This window comes from Planococcus citri, chromosome 3, assembly GCF_950023065.1.
Source record: "Planococcus citri chromosome 3, ihPlaCitr1.1, whole genome shotgun sequence".
In the NCBI taxonomy this organism is placed as follows: Eukaryota; Metazoa; Arthropoda; class Insecta; order Hemiptera; family Pseudococcidae; genus Planococcus; species Planococcus citri.
In genome coordinates this window covers 48559297-48571345 of record NC_088679.1, presented here as the reverse complement: position 1 = coordinate 48571345, position 12049 = coordinate 48559297, and the positions used below count along the sequence as shown (strand labels likewise).

Sequence of the window (12049 nt, the reverse complement as noted above, 5' to 3'; positions counted from 1 at the left end):
CAAATTGAGTCTCAAAAGTACTCCAATTTGATTAAATCATATCCACAAATATTTTCTTTTTGATTTCCCACGCTTCATTATGATTTTATCTGTAACCTAAACCTAAATTACTATTCCTTCTTTCTGCCAAATCAGCCAAATGCATTATTGGATGGTTAATTTTAGGGGAATATCCAGCAGCAACATTCGATACCTACTTTTAGTATGGTACATAATATACTTTTACACAGTAGATAATTCTACTTTATATTATTGAAATAGAACTAGTAGGTACGAGTATGTCTATGTACGTAAACGTATACATAAATGCTACGATAGCATCATTATTGAAAACTTTAATAAATGTAAGCGACTGAAATGTTAGATCAGTACGCTTGTTTTCTTCAAAACTATTTTACATATTGACTTAGCTTGCCCCTTGATGCATTTTTATATCTCGTTTTTGTTACGCGTCTATCTTTGACCTTTGAAAAAAGAATAAATGAATTTGAAATATGGGTACTAGAATTACATTAACATAAATTGACTATTTTTGTATCAATATTGAATTCTCTATGAGTTTTGCTTAGTAAATGAAAAGTTAACGAGTATTTCAGTACCCTTTTAAAGATTTTTCAATAATTTTACTTCGATTTCTAGTGAGTGGAAATTAATATAATCATCTTAACAGCAGATCATATTTTTCGGTTTCGTTATTAATTAAATGCTTGAAATTTACTAAAATTTATAGGTAATATGAAAATTTGTAATTGAAATATGCGAACTGTGCTGTAAATACTGGAATGCCTATACTTACTCGTACATGTATACTAAATTCATTTAAACTAACCTCAGTAACCTCTGCCAAATAAGAAATTATCCAACCCTTTTTTTTTTCAAATTTTCACGATAATTTTTGAATTTTTTTCAAGCGTTCTAAGAATTTTTTAACATTACGTGTTATGTTTAAATGTTCATGTTCCGGGAATAAATGTTTTGATTTAAAGCTAGAGAAGATGAAATAATATCTATACTCCGGAATAAAATTAAAAAAATGATCATGTTTTTATTTTGCGAAGTAGGTATTACATTGGATTTTATCAACAACAATCAGAACATGCACATACATTATTGAAATATTTCCAACTTTCCAAACTTAACGAACAAAATTATTTCTTTCGAGTATGAGTATAATAAAAACACAATAGGTATACTTCTTACATTGTAAGAAATTTTTCGAAAATGAAAGTGTAAAGTCGTACAACGATGAACGAAGAAATATGTATATATTTAAAAAGAATGAAAGCATTTTAAGCTTTCGTTTATTTAACACATTATAGGTAGGTAAAGGTATTCTTCATATTCTTCAAAGACAGAATTGAAACAGGGATCATTGAACAAACGAATCGAAAACAACAAACGGATCAAAAACTGCTTTGAAAAATTGAGGCAATTATTTACGTAGATGCAGTAGGTAAAGGCAACGTGAATTTTCAACTTTGACGGGTCTATAAGTATCAATCGATCTTAGAGTTTTAAATACATATAAAGCAATGCTCATTATTAAAATGAACAAATATGTATTTTGATAAGATGAAAATAATTCTCACTAAAATATGAAAAATTCGAATCTTGTTTTCAAGATCTTTGGAGATTCGTTACAAAACTATGAAAACATTCTGATAAAATAATATGAAAATCACAAAAAGCAATCACTGAGCAAGTAGCAGGTACCTAACTCAAAACAAGCAGTTTCAATATTTTGCAATCTACCTGGACCATACAATTTTTCACAGCAGGTAAATACGAAAAAACTTAAAAACAAATGAGTGGTAGGTTAGGTACTATCAAAAATTGGAAGAAATTGAGATTCCCATTTTAGAATATAATTTGGCTCAAAAGTAACTATAATAAAAAAAATTCGCGTTTTATTCAACTTTTTGAATTGATTTTTCCAAATTTCAAATCAGAGTGAAAATATGTATAAGGTGTTTTCATTCCCCTCAAGTAATGTTGACTTACATACTTCTGCATTAGCCAATGCGCATTTAATGTACCAGCTATTGAAGTCACCAAATTACCTCACTGCATCTTACAAACAAATATTGACAATTTTGTCGCCATCAACATAATCATCAGCAACAGTTAATGATTTCAAATAATGAATTTCTCTTCCATGCGAATCATAAACGTAACAATTGAGTAATTAAGGTAAAATACGATGCAAAAAATCACAAATAAAAATTTTCTTTTCAAAATCGATTACGCATAAAGTATGTATAACAAAATAACTTTGAAAAATTTTACTAAACATTAAAATAGGTATTGGATGTTCATGTTGAGCGAACTGGTTGAATTCGTCGTCACTGATTTACTCAGTTTTCGAAATGCATTTATTATTTCTCGATAAAGACACGAGGAAGTATCTCTAATTTATATTCGAAGAAGTTTTGCCGGTTACTTTACTTTCAACAGTGACGAGAAATAACATTATAATGATCTAAGGGGCGAGAATCCTTTCGATAAGTAAGTAGATATTTGAAAAATAAGAACTAAATAATCCATTATTAAAATATGTAAAAAAAAAAGTCAGAAGATGAAGTGAATGCATCAACACAATTTTCACAATAAATGGAATATTCTCTCTAAAAGGGCAAGCATAATTGCACATCCAATTATTCCACTAACAAAATTCGGTCACTTCAACGGATAATGTTAAAAAATAAAAAAAAAATACGCGTACATATGTATTACATAAAATCAATCGTAATAATATAAAAATATTGATAGTAAAAATAAATTCAACAACAATAAATAACGGGAATGTAAGAAGTAATTTAATCACACTTGATACGAACCATTTTTCCAATTCTTATTGGACAATAGATTCGCGTTATTAGGCTCCAAGTGTAAAATATAATATTGAATAATATAGCAAGACAGAAAAATTCTTTATAATTTTTAAGTACAGCATGCTGAATGGAAACTGGAAAAACACACATCAATATGACAACCAGTTCTGCCAAGCAACAAATCACTTCTTAAATACTCAGACACTTCAACGAACTCTTTGACAATTTTCTACGTGATTAGAAATCGTTCGTATCAATATAAATAGAGAAAATATTTATACAATATAATCAGGAACGTTAACATGTTTTTCAAAAAAAAAAAAAGAATAAAATAAATAAAAATTTTTCAACAGCGTAAACATCAAAAAACAAAGAAAACATTGCAAAAATAACGAAGCAAAACTAATCATTATATTATTGCCAAAAGTTTCCAGTTTGTACCGTCTGATTAAAACCTTTTTGTTGCGGTTTCACTTCATTATTCAATTCGAAGTGATTATTCGTAGAAAAAAAAGGGTTCACTGTTGAATTATTTAAATTCAACGCATCCATCTGTTGCGAGATCTAATTGGGAAAATAAATTCAAATGTGAGTTAGCACGCACATATCCCATTGAATACAATCATACATAAGTATTATGCAAAAATGATATAAAGAAATCAAGAAATCTCCGAAACACACGTAATTATTATCAAAACTCTTCATCTCTAATATTCGATATCAACATTTTTCCAATGATAAGATTGAATTTAGAAAATATGTATACTCCGTGACTGAATTCCTTTTCACTTATTCAACTTTCCACGCAATTTTCTCATACATTGGTATTTTATGCATTATACAGGGTCGAATGACGAAATGGATTGATTGGTATAAACTATTTGAAGAGTGATATTCCAAAACTCGCTTTATCCATTTTTATCAAAGTTGGGTTTTCAGTGGTACCTGGTAGATGAAGTATTAACTCACATTCCTACATCATCAACCTACCAAAATGAGGTGTTAAACTCACCTAAATAGCCAATTCACTAAAAATTAAAAAAAAAAATAATGTTCCAAAAGGCGCTTTGTGCATTTTTATTGAAATTTTTTTCAGCAGTATTTAGTGGATGAAATGTATACCTACACTCCTACATCATAAATCCACCCAAATAAAGTGCTAAACTCGCCTAAAAAGCCAATTTACCCGTTTAAAGGGAAACTGTTTTTCCTCTCTCCTGAAAAGTTGTGAAAATGGACAAAGAGCGTTTTGGAATATCACTCTTCATTTATATAAACAATGCAATACTTACTGCTTGCGTTTGTTGAAAATCGGCATTTCCAACAGAATTCAAAGCATTAAAATTCGAAAATCCCTGTAATTAATATTTTCATCAGTAAAATTAAATATTTCACAACATGAAACAAAAATTGAACACGTTCAGAATACTATGCTTACTTTTTGGGGTGGAAAATTAACTTGAGCACCTGACGCAGCCATTGAATAAAATGGATTCGAAGCAAAAGCCATGGACGACGAAGCGGTGATGGAATTGGGAAACTGAACTCCTCCGGTCAAGTCGTTCTAAATATTTTCATGAAATTCTCATTAGTTTAACGCAGGCCAATTATTACAAAGGAAATTGCTTTCAGTATATTATGATACTGATAACACTCGAAATACGTATGAATGACTCATTTAACCTGCACATTCGGATGTGAATTCATATTTCGAGTGAAGGAATTCGTCGCGCCATTTACTCCAGAGGCGTTAAACATTTGTGGAATTCCAGTAGGCACCTGAGTTGGCATGTAATTGTTTGGAGGATTACCTAAATTATTTGTTACGTTAGATAATGAATAAATTTCAACTTATTAAGTAACCATACAATTTTAAAATCATTACCATATAATGCTAGAATAGAATCGGTCGTCAACTGCTTTTGTTTATTGGTTGTGGAAGAAACAGATTGATTGAAGAAGTTTTCTTCTTCTTCAGTTCTCAGACCTGTACCCGATGTGATAGAGGATGCGTTAGAGGTCAGCGAAGAATTATTCAAGCCATCATCAGGAGACGCATTCAAGAAGCTAGTAAACATGTCGGAATCTGAAGCAGATTTTTTTGTCGGGGTTTCCTTCGTGGGGGTATCTGCGAAACAGAATATGAAAATGAGAACTTGTTCGATTACCAAAAACATCGAAACAAAATCGAATTAAATAAATACCAAGTCCCAAGAGATCGGTGCAATGCGAACTCGTACGAGATGGTTTAGGACTGCACGATAAAGGTTTCGGTAGAGGCTGCGGAGTAACAGGAGGCGTTGTTAGAGGAGGAATCGATGTGATGGTACTGCTTTTAATTTCGCGTTTCTTTTTCTTTAATTTTTCAGCTTCTTCTTCTAATTCTTTATCCCAATTAACCTGAAATAAACATTCGTGCAATCATATTTCCTATAAAAACGTTTTTTCAAAATATTGCTTCTTACTTTCGGAGGTGGCGGAGGAACCCATTCACGGGCGATATATTTCTTATGCTCGTATTTCGCACGTATAAAATTCTCTAATTGTCCTTCATTTTGGGGACGTCTAAAACTATCTGGTAGATTTGCCTCGTATACTGCACGCGCTCGACTATTTCCCATTTGTTGCAAGCACTATAACGTGACATCGTCGTAATTACAATATGTTTTTATCAATATTACAAATTCAAGTGAATCTGCTACTTACGACTACTTGCTGGGGAGTCCACGTATCTAGATTGACAGATTTTACCCGACTGATATGTACTCCTAACTTCCTATGAATACCAGCACAGCGAATGCATAAGAAAATTCCTAAGTTCCAGGAAGCCCATCGAGGACCTGTTCAAGCAAGCAAAATTATTTTTGTTAGAGATATATCGACTTGGTATAATATTAAGGAGGGTGATATCAGTCATGGAAAGCAAAGATGTCCAGTTTTACGTCAACAAAGGACAGCTGAACAGTGAACAATATTTTATTTAGGTTAGAGAGAAAATTAGGACAACATAGGTATCATCAAAGTCTGCTCACCCTTGGCATCACAGTCAACGCAATATTTATTATCTTCATCCTTTAACATTTCGTTCAACAAACGCTGACATTTGTCTTGAATCTGTTTCTGACGTTCTTTCTCTACTCTAGAACTCATTGCTAATGAAATAAATTTACTATTGAAAGAAAAGACTATCAACTTTGAACTATTAAATTAAAAATATAACAAACTGAACACAATTATTCACAAAATTAACTAATCATATTCATAATGGTTACGAGATTTTCAATGTGTGATGATGATGATGATTACGACAGTTCATTTCATTCTTCTCAGAAAATGTCAACAATCTATGCCACCTCTGCCACTTGCCGCAATTTTCACTACTTGAAAAAAAAATAGAGCAAGATTGATTGATGAAAGTGTAATTGAAACCACTTACGATAATGAATGAAAAAGATACGTACTCAACTTCCTTTTTATTCGAAAATTGAAATAAAATATTCAAATTTCTATCGATGTTTGAGTGAAATCGATTGCAACGTAATCTTGAACAATGGAAATTCCGTTTGAAATGACCATCGATACTCGAAGAAGCGATATTTCGATAGTGCAGTACAATCGTTGATAAATTTACCGATAGGTCGAAGCATCGTTTATGATTTTGAATTTTTTTCCTGCGAAGGCGTTCATGAAATTTTATTTGTTTAATGTTTATATATATGTGTTGAGAAGAAAAGCTGATTGTACATGGTAGAAATTTTCCATTTCATTTTCATTGTTTTTTCTTGAAATCTTTTCGACTGTATGTTTGATAATATTTACCATTTTATTCTCGCGAAGGGTTTATCTAGAATTAGTTTTTCAGCATGTTACGCGCTTTCGATGTTAATAGTTTGATTACGTTTATGTGAAATCGAATGTAATAACTGTCATATTAAACCATCTTCAGCCTTTATCAGAAGAATCATTGTAATTATCGCAGATCACTTGATATTCGATCCCGCTGTGTAAAGGTTTGTATGCTAAATTAATTTCAACGCTCATTTTTGTTGTTGAATGAGAGATTCACTCTATCACAGCTTCAATCAACAGTTGAACCTGTGTTAAACATCGAAGACGTTCGAATTTCAGAACTGCATAAGTACATGACGGAAGTGGAAAAGTAACACTTTTATTAAATTTGCAGATTTCCAAAATGGCTGGCGAACAACAACAATTTTTCTTGAAATGGAATGATTTCCAAGTCAATATGATGACATCATTCAGAAATTTAAGGAACGATAAGAGTTTTACCGACGTTACTTTGGCTTGTGAGGGACAAACGTGTAAGGCCCATAAAATGGTATTGTCAGCTTGTAGTCCGTACTTCAAAGCGCTGCTTCAGGTATTGCTTTAGTTTTTGTTCTGATTTCTGATAACACTTCGGTGCACCAGTGCGATTAACGAGTGTTTAATGTATCATTTTTTATTCGATAGGAAAATCCGTCCAAGCATCCAATCATTATTTTAAAAGATGTACCATTCACTCATTTGCAAGCAATATTAGAGTTTATGTACGCCGGAGAAGTAAACGTTAGTCAAGAACAACTGTCTGCATTTTTAAAAACCGCTGATAGATTAAAAGTAAAAGGTTTAGCTGAGGCACCGCAGTCTATTAAGCGGGAAAGTTAAAGATGACATAATTATTTATTCAGTAATGATTATAATTTTTGTGAGTTATGTGGATTGCTCTATCGTTTGAGTTACTGTTTCGTTTTTCTTTTTTTCCAGTTAACATTTAAGTGATCCTAGTAAAAAAAAATCCGTGTATATACACTAGACATTTGAAAAGTAACAGTTCGTTTCATGTTTATGAGACAGACAGATTTTTTTCTACTGGATATTTTATAAATATTTCTTTTTACATTAATTACTGTGCACAACAAATTTAATTTACTTGAAAGTTAAATGTAGGGGTTATTTCAATGGAGTATTTTTTTTGTACATTACTATTTTTTAGTATATTATTGCTGAAGATTGTAAAAAATTAAAATTACATAAATTCTCTAAAAAGTATCCGTGTTTTTTTAATTACTCCCTCGTATTGACATGGTTACGAATAATTTTACGTGAGAGACGAATTCAATTTATTTAATTTAATAATATTATATACATTGATTTCGAGTAAAACAATTAAATGGAATGACACGCAATAACAGTGATGGAATCTTCAATTAACATAATTTTATATCACATGATGAATAAACAGAACAGAAAAAAATGAACACTACGCGTTTTGAACACGAAAATATCCTACAGCAATCACTCGAACATTCTCCGTCCTAATGTGTGTGCCTGTTCCTGTGCACCAGAGTAAAGACGAAACATTGAAGATGTTCTTTCAAATTAAGGAAATTTCATTTTCAAATGCATTAAAATCCCCTCCAACCGTTCAGCAAAACACATGAGAATCCGCCCAAATAGAGTACATAATCAAATCGTCACGAAAAACTAGGAAAAACCTTGGATTTTTCATGGTAGAGCAGAAATCGCAACGTATAGCTTGGAGAATCGATATTTTTTCGAACAATCCTTCCTCTTAAAGCATACTCATTTCGAATCATCTATACCTTTTTCGGTACGATATTGCGCGGATTATAGGACAAACAATCGAATGATTACTGAATTATAAAGTTACACGAAATACAACACTGCAGTGAATGATAAATTTACACAACTGATCGCATTAAAAAAGATCCGTGAATGACGTCAGCAAAAAATTATCGACAGATTTGCACATCTTACGATTACGAAATATGACAGTTTTGTTGCTGAGTACGTGAATTGTTCGTTGTGTTTCGACTGGTTTCTAAAGACATTTGCATAGCTCTAGCCATAGCTTCATCTTCAGTCTGTGAAATGAGCAAAAATTAAATCGTTATAAAGGCACAGCAGTCGGGGAGAAGATACATGTAGTTACGAATAAAAAACGACGATCATTAATTACTAACCAAGTTACCCTGTACTGAAGTAGCAAAGGACGTTGGGTTTTGTGAACGTCTAATATTATTTTGCTTTTGTCTAAGGACGGCGGCGTCTCTGAAAGAGAAGAAAAAACAAATATTAGTAATTTAATTCAATATCATTACCAGTAACTGCAGTAAATATATTTACAAAACTCTTTGCCTCCTTCCCAGACAGCTATGATCAACTGTGTGACGGTGCTTGAAACAGAAATTCTGACCGCATTCGGCACAAATTACAGGCACGATCTCTTTTATTTTACATCCTTTCATAGAACATTTGTTGGTAAAAACCTGCAGATGGTGGAATTTGATAGATTCAAAGTGTACCCAGAAGTAAACGTATAAATGTGGCGAAGGCCATAATAGAGAAGGGTTAGTCTTACTTTTTTCCGTTCTTGGGCCTGATCAGATTTACAATCATTATCGATATGATTTCCCACTGCTATGTCTGGTAACGTTCCTCTTTGAATTGGTACAGGTTTATTACATAAAGGACAGACTGGTACTTGGACATTTTTTTGATAAGCTGAAGAGCAGTTGTGTTTGGTGTAGGTCATATGGTTTGAGCTGAAACGAATAAAAATCTGTTACAAGCACTGACTTGGATGTGAGTCAACCTCAGGAACAAATGTACAATTCGAATAGACTATTACCAGAATATTTTTTTACAAGCATCGCACTTTACAGGTAAGAAATCTGAAATCAGAACGAAGTGAGAATACAGTTGAATAAAAGGAGTTTACATGAAGTCTTTTTTAGAGCATTGATCTACATATTTCATAAGTAGAATATTAATCACTTACCCAATCGTTTGCAAGTGTCAACCGAACAATGTTCTCCTAAATTAGGATATTCCATAACTATTCAAATTAAATACGACTGAAACCTTTTACGAGCTGAAATACTCAACATCAAAAACGCAACAAGTTGGGATCACAGTTTAAACTGAAGTGATTTGCTCATTATGATTCATACAGATTACATCAGTGATCGTACAAAAACACCCCACTTTGATGATACGTCAAAATTTCCATAAAAAATTACAAGTCATCACATGTAGACAAAAATCGCCAAAGTTCCAGAAAGAACCTCAACCTCAGTTATCATTATTTTTTTTTTGCTGATACGATTATCAAAAAAGTTTCGAGTTTCGTCTGTTTACGATACAAAAGAAGTACGTCACGAACAGGAAATTACTGAGAAGTTGAAATGAAAAATTATTAAATTAAAAAAAAAAAAAAAATTGTAGTAAAAAAGTTGAGGCGTTATGGTTGTTAATTGTTTTTTCAATTTTTTCCTAAAATGACTAGGTACCTGAAACTTGTGAGGCTAGTTTGTAATCTTCGAAATTTTTTTATCACTCAACATCACAACAAACAAGATTTCGAAAAACTGAAATGAAAATTTATGAAAAATTTTTTGACTGTAATAAGATGATTAGTCTGTTGATCAAAATTTTGATTCACTGGATGGATTTCTGAACTTTCACTCAGGAACTTGGCACATTTCGTGAGGTTTGAGACAAGTTTATTTCTTGTTCATATTATTGTTTTTGTCTGTCGTATTGCTTCTAAATTTATTGTGTTAATTAAATTTCAGCATTATGCAGTTCCAATGTGATATCTGTCTTAGAGCTTACTCTACTAATTTCAACCGATTAAAACATATGCGAAAAGCTCACGATAGAACTATGTATTTGAAGAAATCTAACATATATTGCATAGATTGCAAGATGACGTTCAAATATTTGAAAGACTTGAGAATTCATCTAATTCTGCATCACGATATGGAAGATCGCACTTTGGTCTTGCACTTTAAAAATTTTTCTGGTGAGATTTCTTTATTTAAAACTACATTGTTTTAGTTTGTGTATTCGCATGCTTGTTTTACGTATAGAATTCAAAGCATGGAAACGTAAGGAAGAGGTTCTAACTTGTTACCAATATGTTGCTCTTCGTGGAGCTATACGTCATGCAAATGGATGTATCAAGAAAGAGTTCACCTGTCACAGATCTGGTTATGAAAAACGGGTAGTTCCAAACAGCGCTAAACGTCATTATTCCCATAAACTAAATACCACTTGTCCTGCTTGTATCGAAGCTGTACTAAATACCGATGGTTCGGTCACAGTTACATTCTATCGTAGCCATATTGATCACAGTAAAGATGTAAAATTTTTGGCTATAAGTAGAGAAGAACGCGCTGTTATTGGTACCAAATTAGCCGAAGGATATACTTTCAACGAAATCTTGGATTACATCAAAAATCTATCCAACACCGAAGAATTATCGGCTAGGTAATTGATACGTGTTCTTTGTTCTTATTTATTGTTTAAAAATGAAATGCTAAATAATTTTCTGATTTTGTTTCAGATTTTTCAAGCTCACACGAAAAGATTTACACAACATAAAATATTACTTCCAATTACACGATAATTACCAATTAGATGAAAAAGACGGTGAATTCAAACAAGTCAAAGAACCTTTTATGCCAATTGATGGTAAATTTATCGAACAAGATGTCCAAAGAAATCATAGACAAGGGTGTAAGATTAAAAAAGAAGATATATTCGCACATCCTGAGAAACGTCTGGTTTGGAGTGTAAAATCTTACGAAGTTGAAATGTTGAAACCGTTGATGTGCGATTGCAACGTCAAGTGTTCCATTTGTAAAGTCTGCGTTCACATGTTCCAGTGCAACTGTTATGAGGCGAATTTCAACGACAATACTATTTGTTCTCACGTACACGCCTTAGTTAAGAATTTCTTCAACGGTGATAATTCTTTGATTCGCGCTTTTCTCAAATCCGACGATAATTTGACTCACGTTACCAACGAACAGACTCCATATGATGATTATATCGAAGAAACGGTGGTCTTAACGAATGATCCAAACTCACTGAATATAATCGAAAGTGCAGGTGACGATGCGAGTAACAAAACGGAAAATGAAGATACGAATGATGTTGAAAATATCATCGTGTATTCGTTTGAATTCGATGGAAATGAAAACCCCGAACCTTCGGTTTCTCTCTTATTCGATTTCCTCAAATGTTCGCCCGGTGAAAATGAATCCTAAAATTTTTTAATTTTTTGTTCTATGATTAATTCTACAGTATATATTTTTTTTCATTGTTGATTTTTGTCCTTTGTTAAATATACCCGCTCTGGGAACTTGAATATTGAGCATTTACATGACGTATTAAAAAAATATGAA

At 32.1% G+C, this 12049-nt stretch overlaps 4 protein-coding genes across 6 annotated transcripts; 2 read left to right on the top strand and 2 right to left on the bottom strand.

The window, feature by feature from the left end:
* Positions 1-1020: 1020 nt before the first annotated feature.
* Positions 1021-6215, bottom strand: LOC135841970 (stromal membrane-associated protein 1). 2 transcript variants are annotated; one of them, XM_065359213.1, is made up of 9 exons: positions 5864-6215; positions 5538-5671; positions 5297-5464; positions 5036-5231; positions 4717-4959; positions 4515-4642; positions 4270-4395; positions 4124-4186; positions 1021-3395 (listed from the first exon to the last, which is right to left on the bottom strand). In XM_065359213.1, the coding sequence occupies exons 1-9, from the start codon at positions 5979-5981 to the stop codon at positions 3246-3248; spliced, it is 1326 nt and encodes a 441-aa protein (XP_065215285.1). In that variant the 5' UTR covers positions 5982-6215; the 3' UTR covers positions 1021-3245. The 2 variants fall into 2 exon arrangements, with proteins under 2 accessions (XP_065215285.1, XP_065215286.1); XM_065359214.1 differs by having other exon boundaries at positions 3322-3714; positions 4102-4186.
* A 310-nt stretch (positions 6216-6525) lies between these two features.
* Positions 6526-7883, top strand: lolal (lola like). Its single transcript, XM_065359218.1, has 3 exons — positions 6526-6841; positions 7015-7212; positions 7305-7883. Exons 2-3 carry the CDS (start codon positions 7024-7026, stop codon positions 7497-7499), a joined length of 384 nt encoding a protein of 127 aa, XP_065215290.1. The 5' UTR covers positions 6526-6841; positions 7015-7023; the 3' UTR covers positions 7500-7883.
* A 47-nt stretch (positions 7884-7930) lies between these two features.
* Positions 7931-9992, bottom strand: LOC135841972 (AN1-type zinc finger protein 2A). The gene is made up of 6 exons (XM_065359217.1): positions 9637-9992; positions 9487-9529; positions 9217-9400; positions 8982-9124; positions 8819-8906; positions 7931-8719 (listed from the first exon to the last, which is right to left on the bottom strand). Exons 1-6 carry the CDS (start codon positions 9689-9691, stop codon positions 8615-8617), a joined length of 618 nt encoding a protein of 205 aa, XP_065215289.1. The 5' UTR covers positions 9692-9992; the 3' UTR covers positions 7931-8614.
* A 169-nt stretch (positions 9993-10161) lies between these two features.
* On the top strand, positions 10162-11969 carry LOC135841968 (uncharacterized). Of its 2 annotated transcripts, none has more exons than XM_065359212.1 (4): positions 10162-10353; positions 10433-10662; positions 10730-11129; positions 11206-11969. In XM_065359212.1, exons 2-4 carry the CDS (start codon positions 10437-10439, stop codon positions 11909-11911), a joined length of 1332 nt encoding a protein of 443 aa, XP_065215284.1. In that variant the 5' UTR covers positions 10162-10353; positions 10433-10436; the 3' UTR covers positions 11912-11969. The 2 variants fall into 2 exon arrangements, with proteins under 2 accessions (XP_065215284.1, XP_065215283.1); XM_065359211.1 differs by having other exon boundaries at positions 10163-10347.
* The last annotated feature ends 80 nt before the right edge of the window (positions 11970-12049 follow it).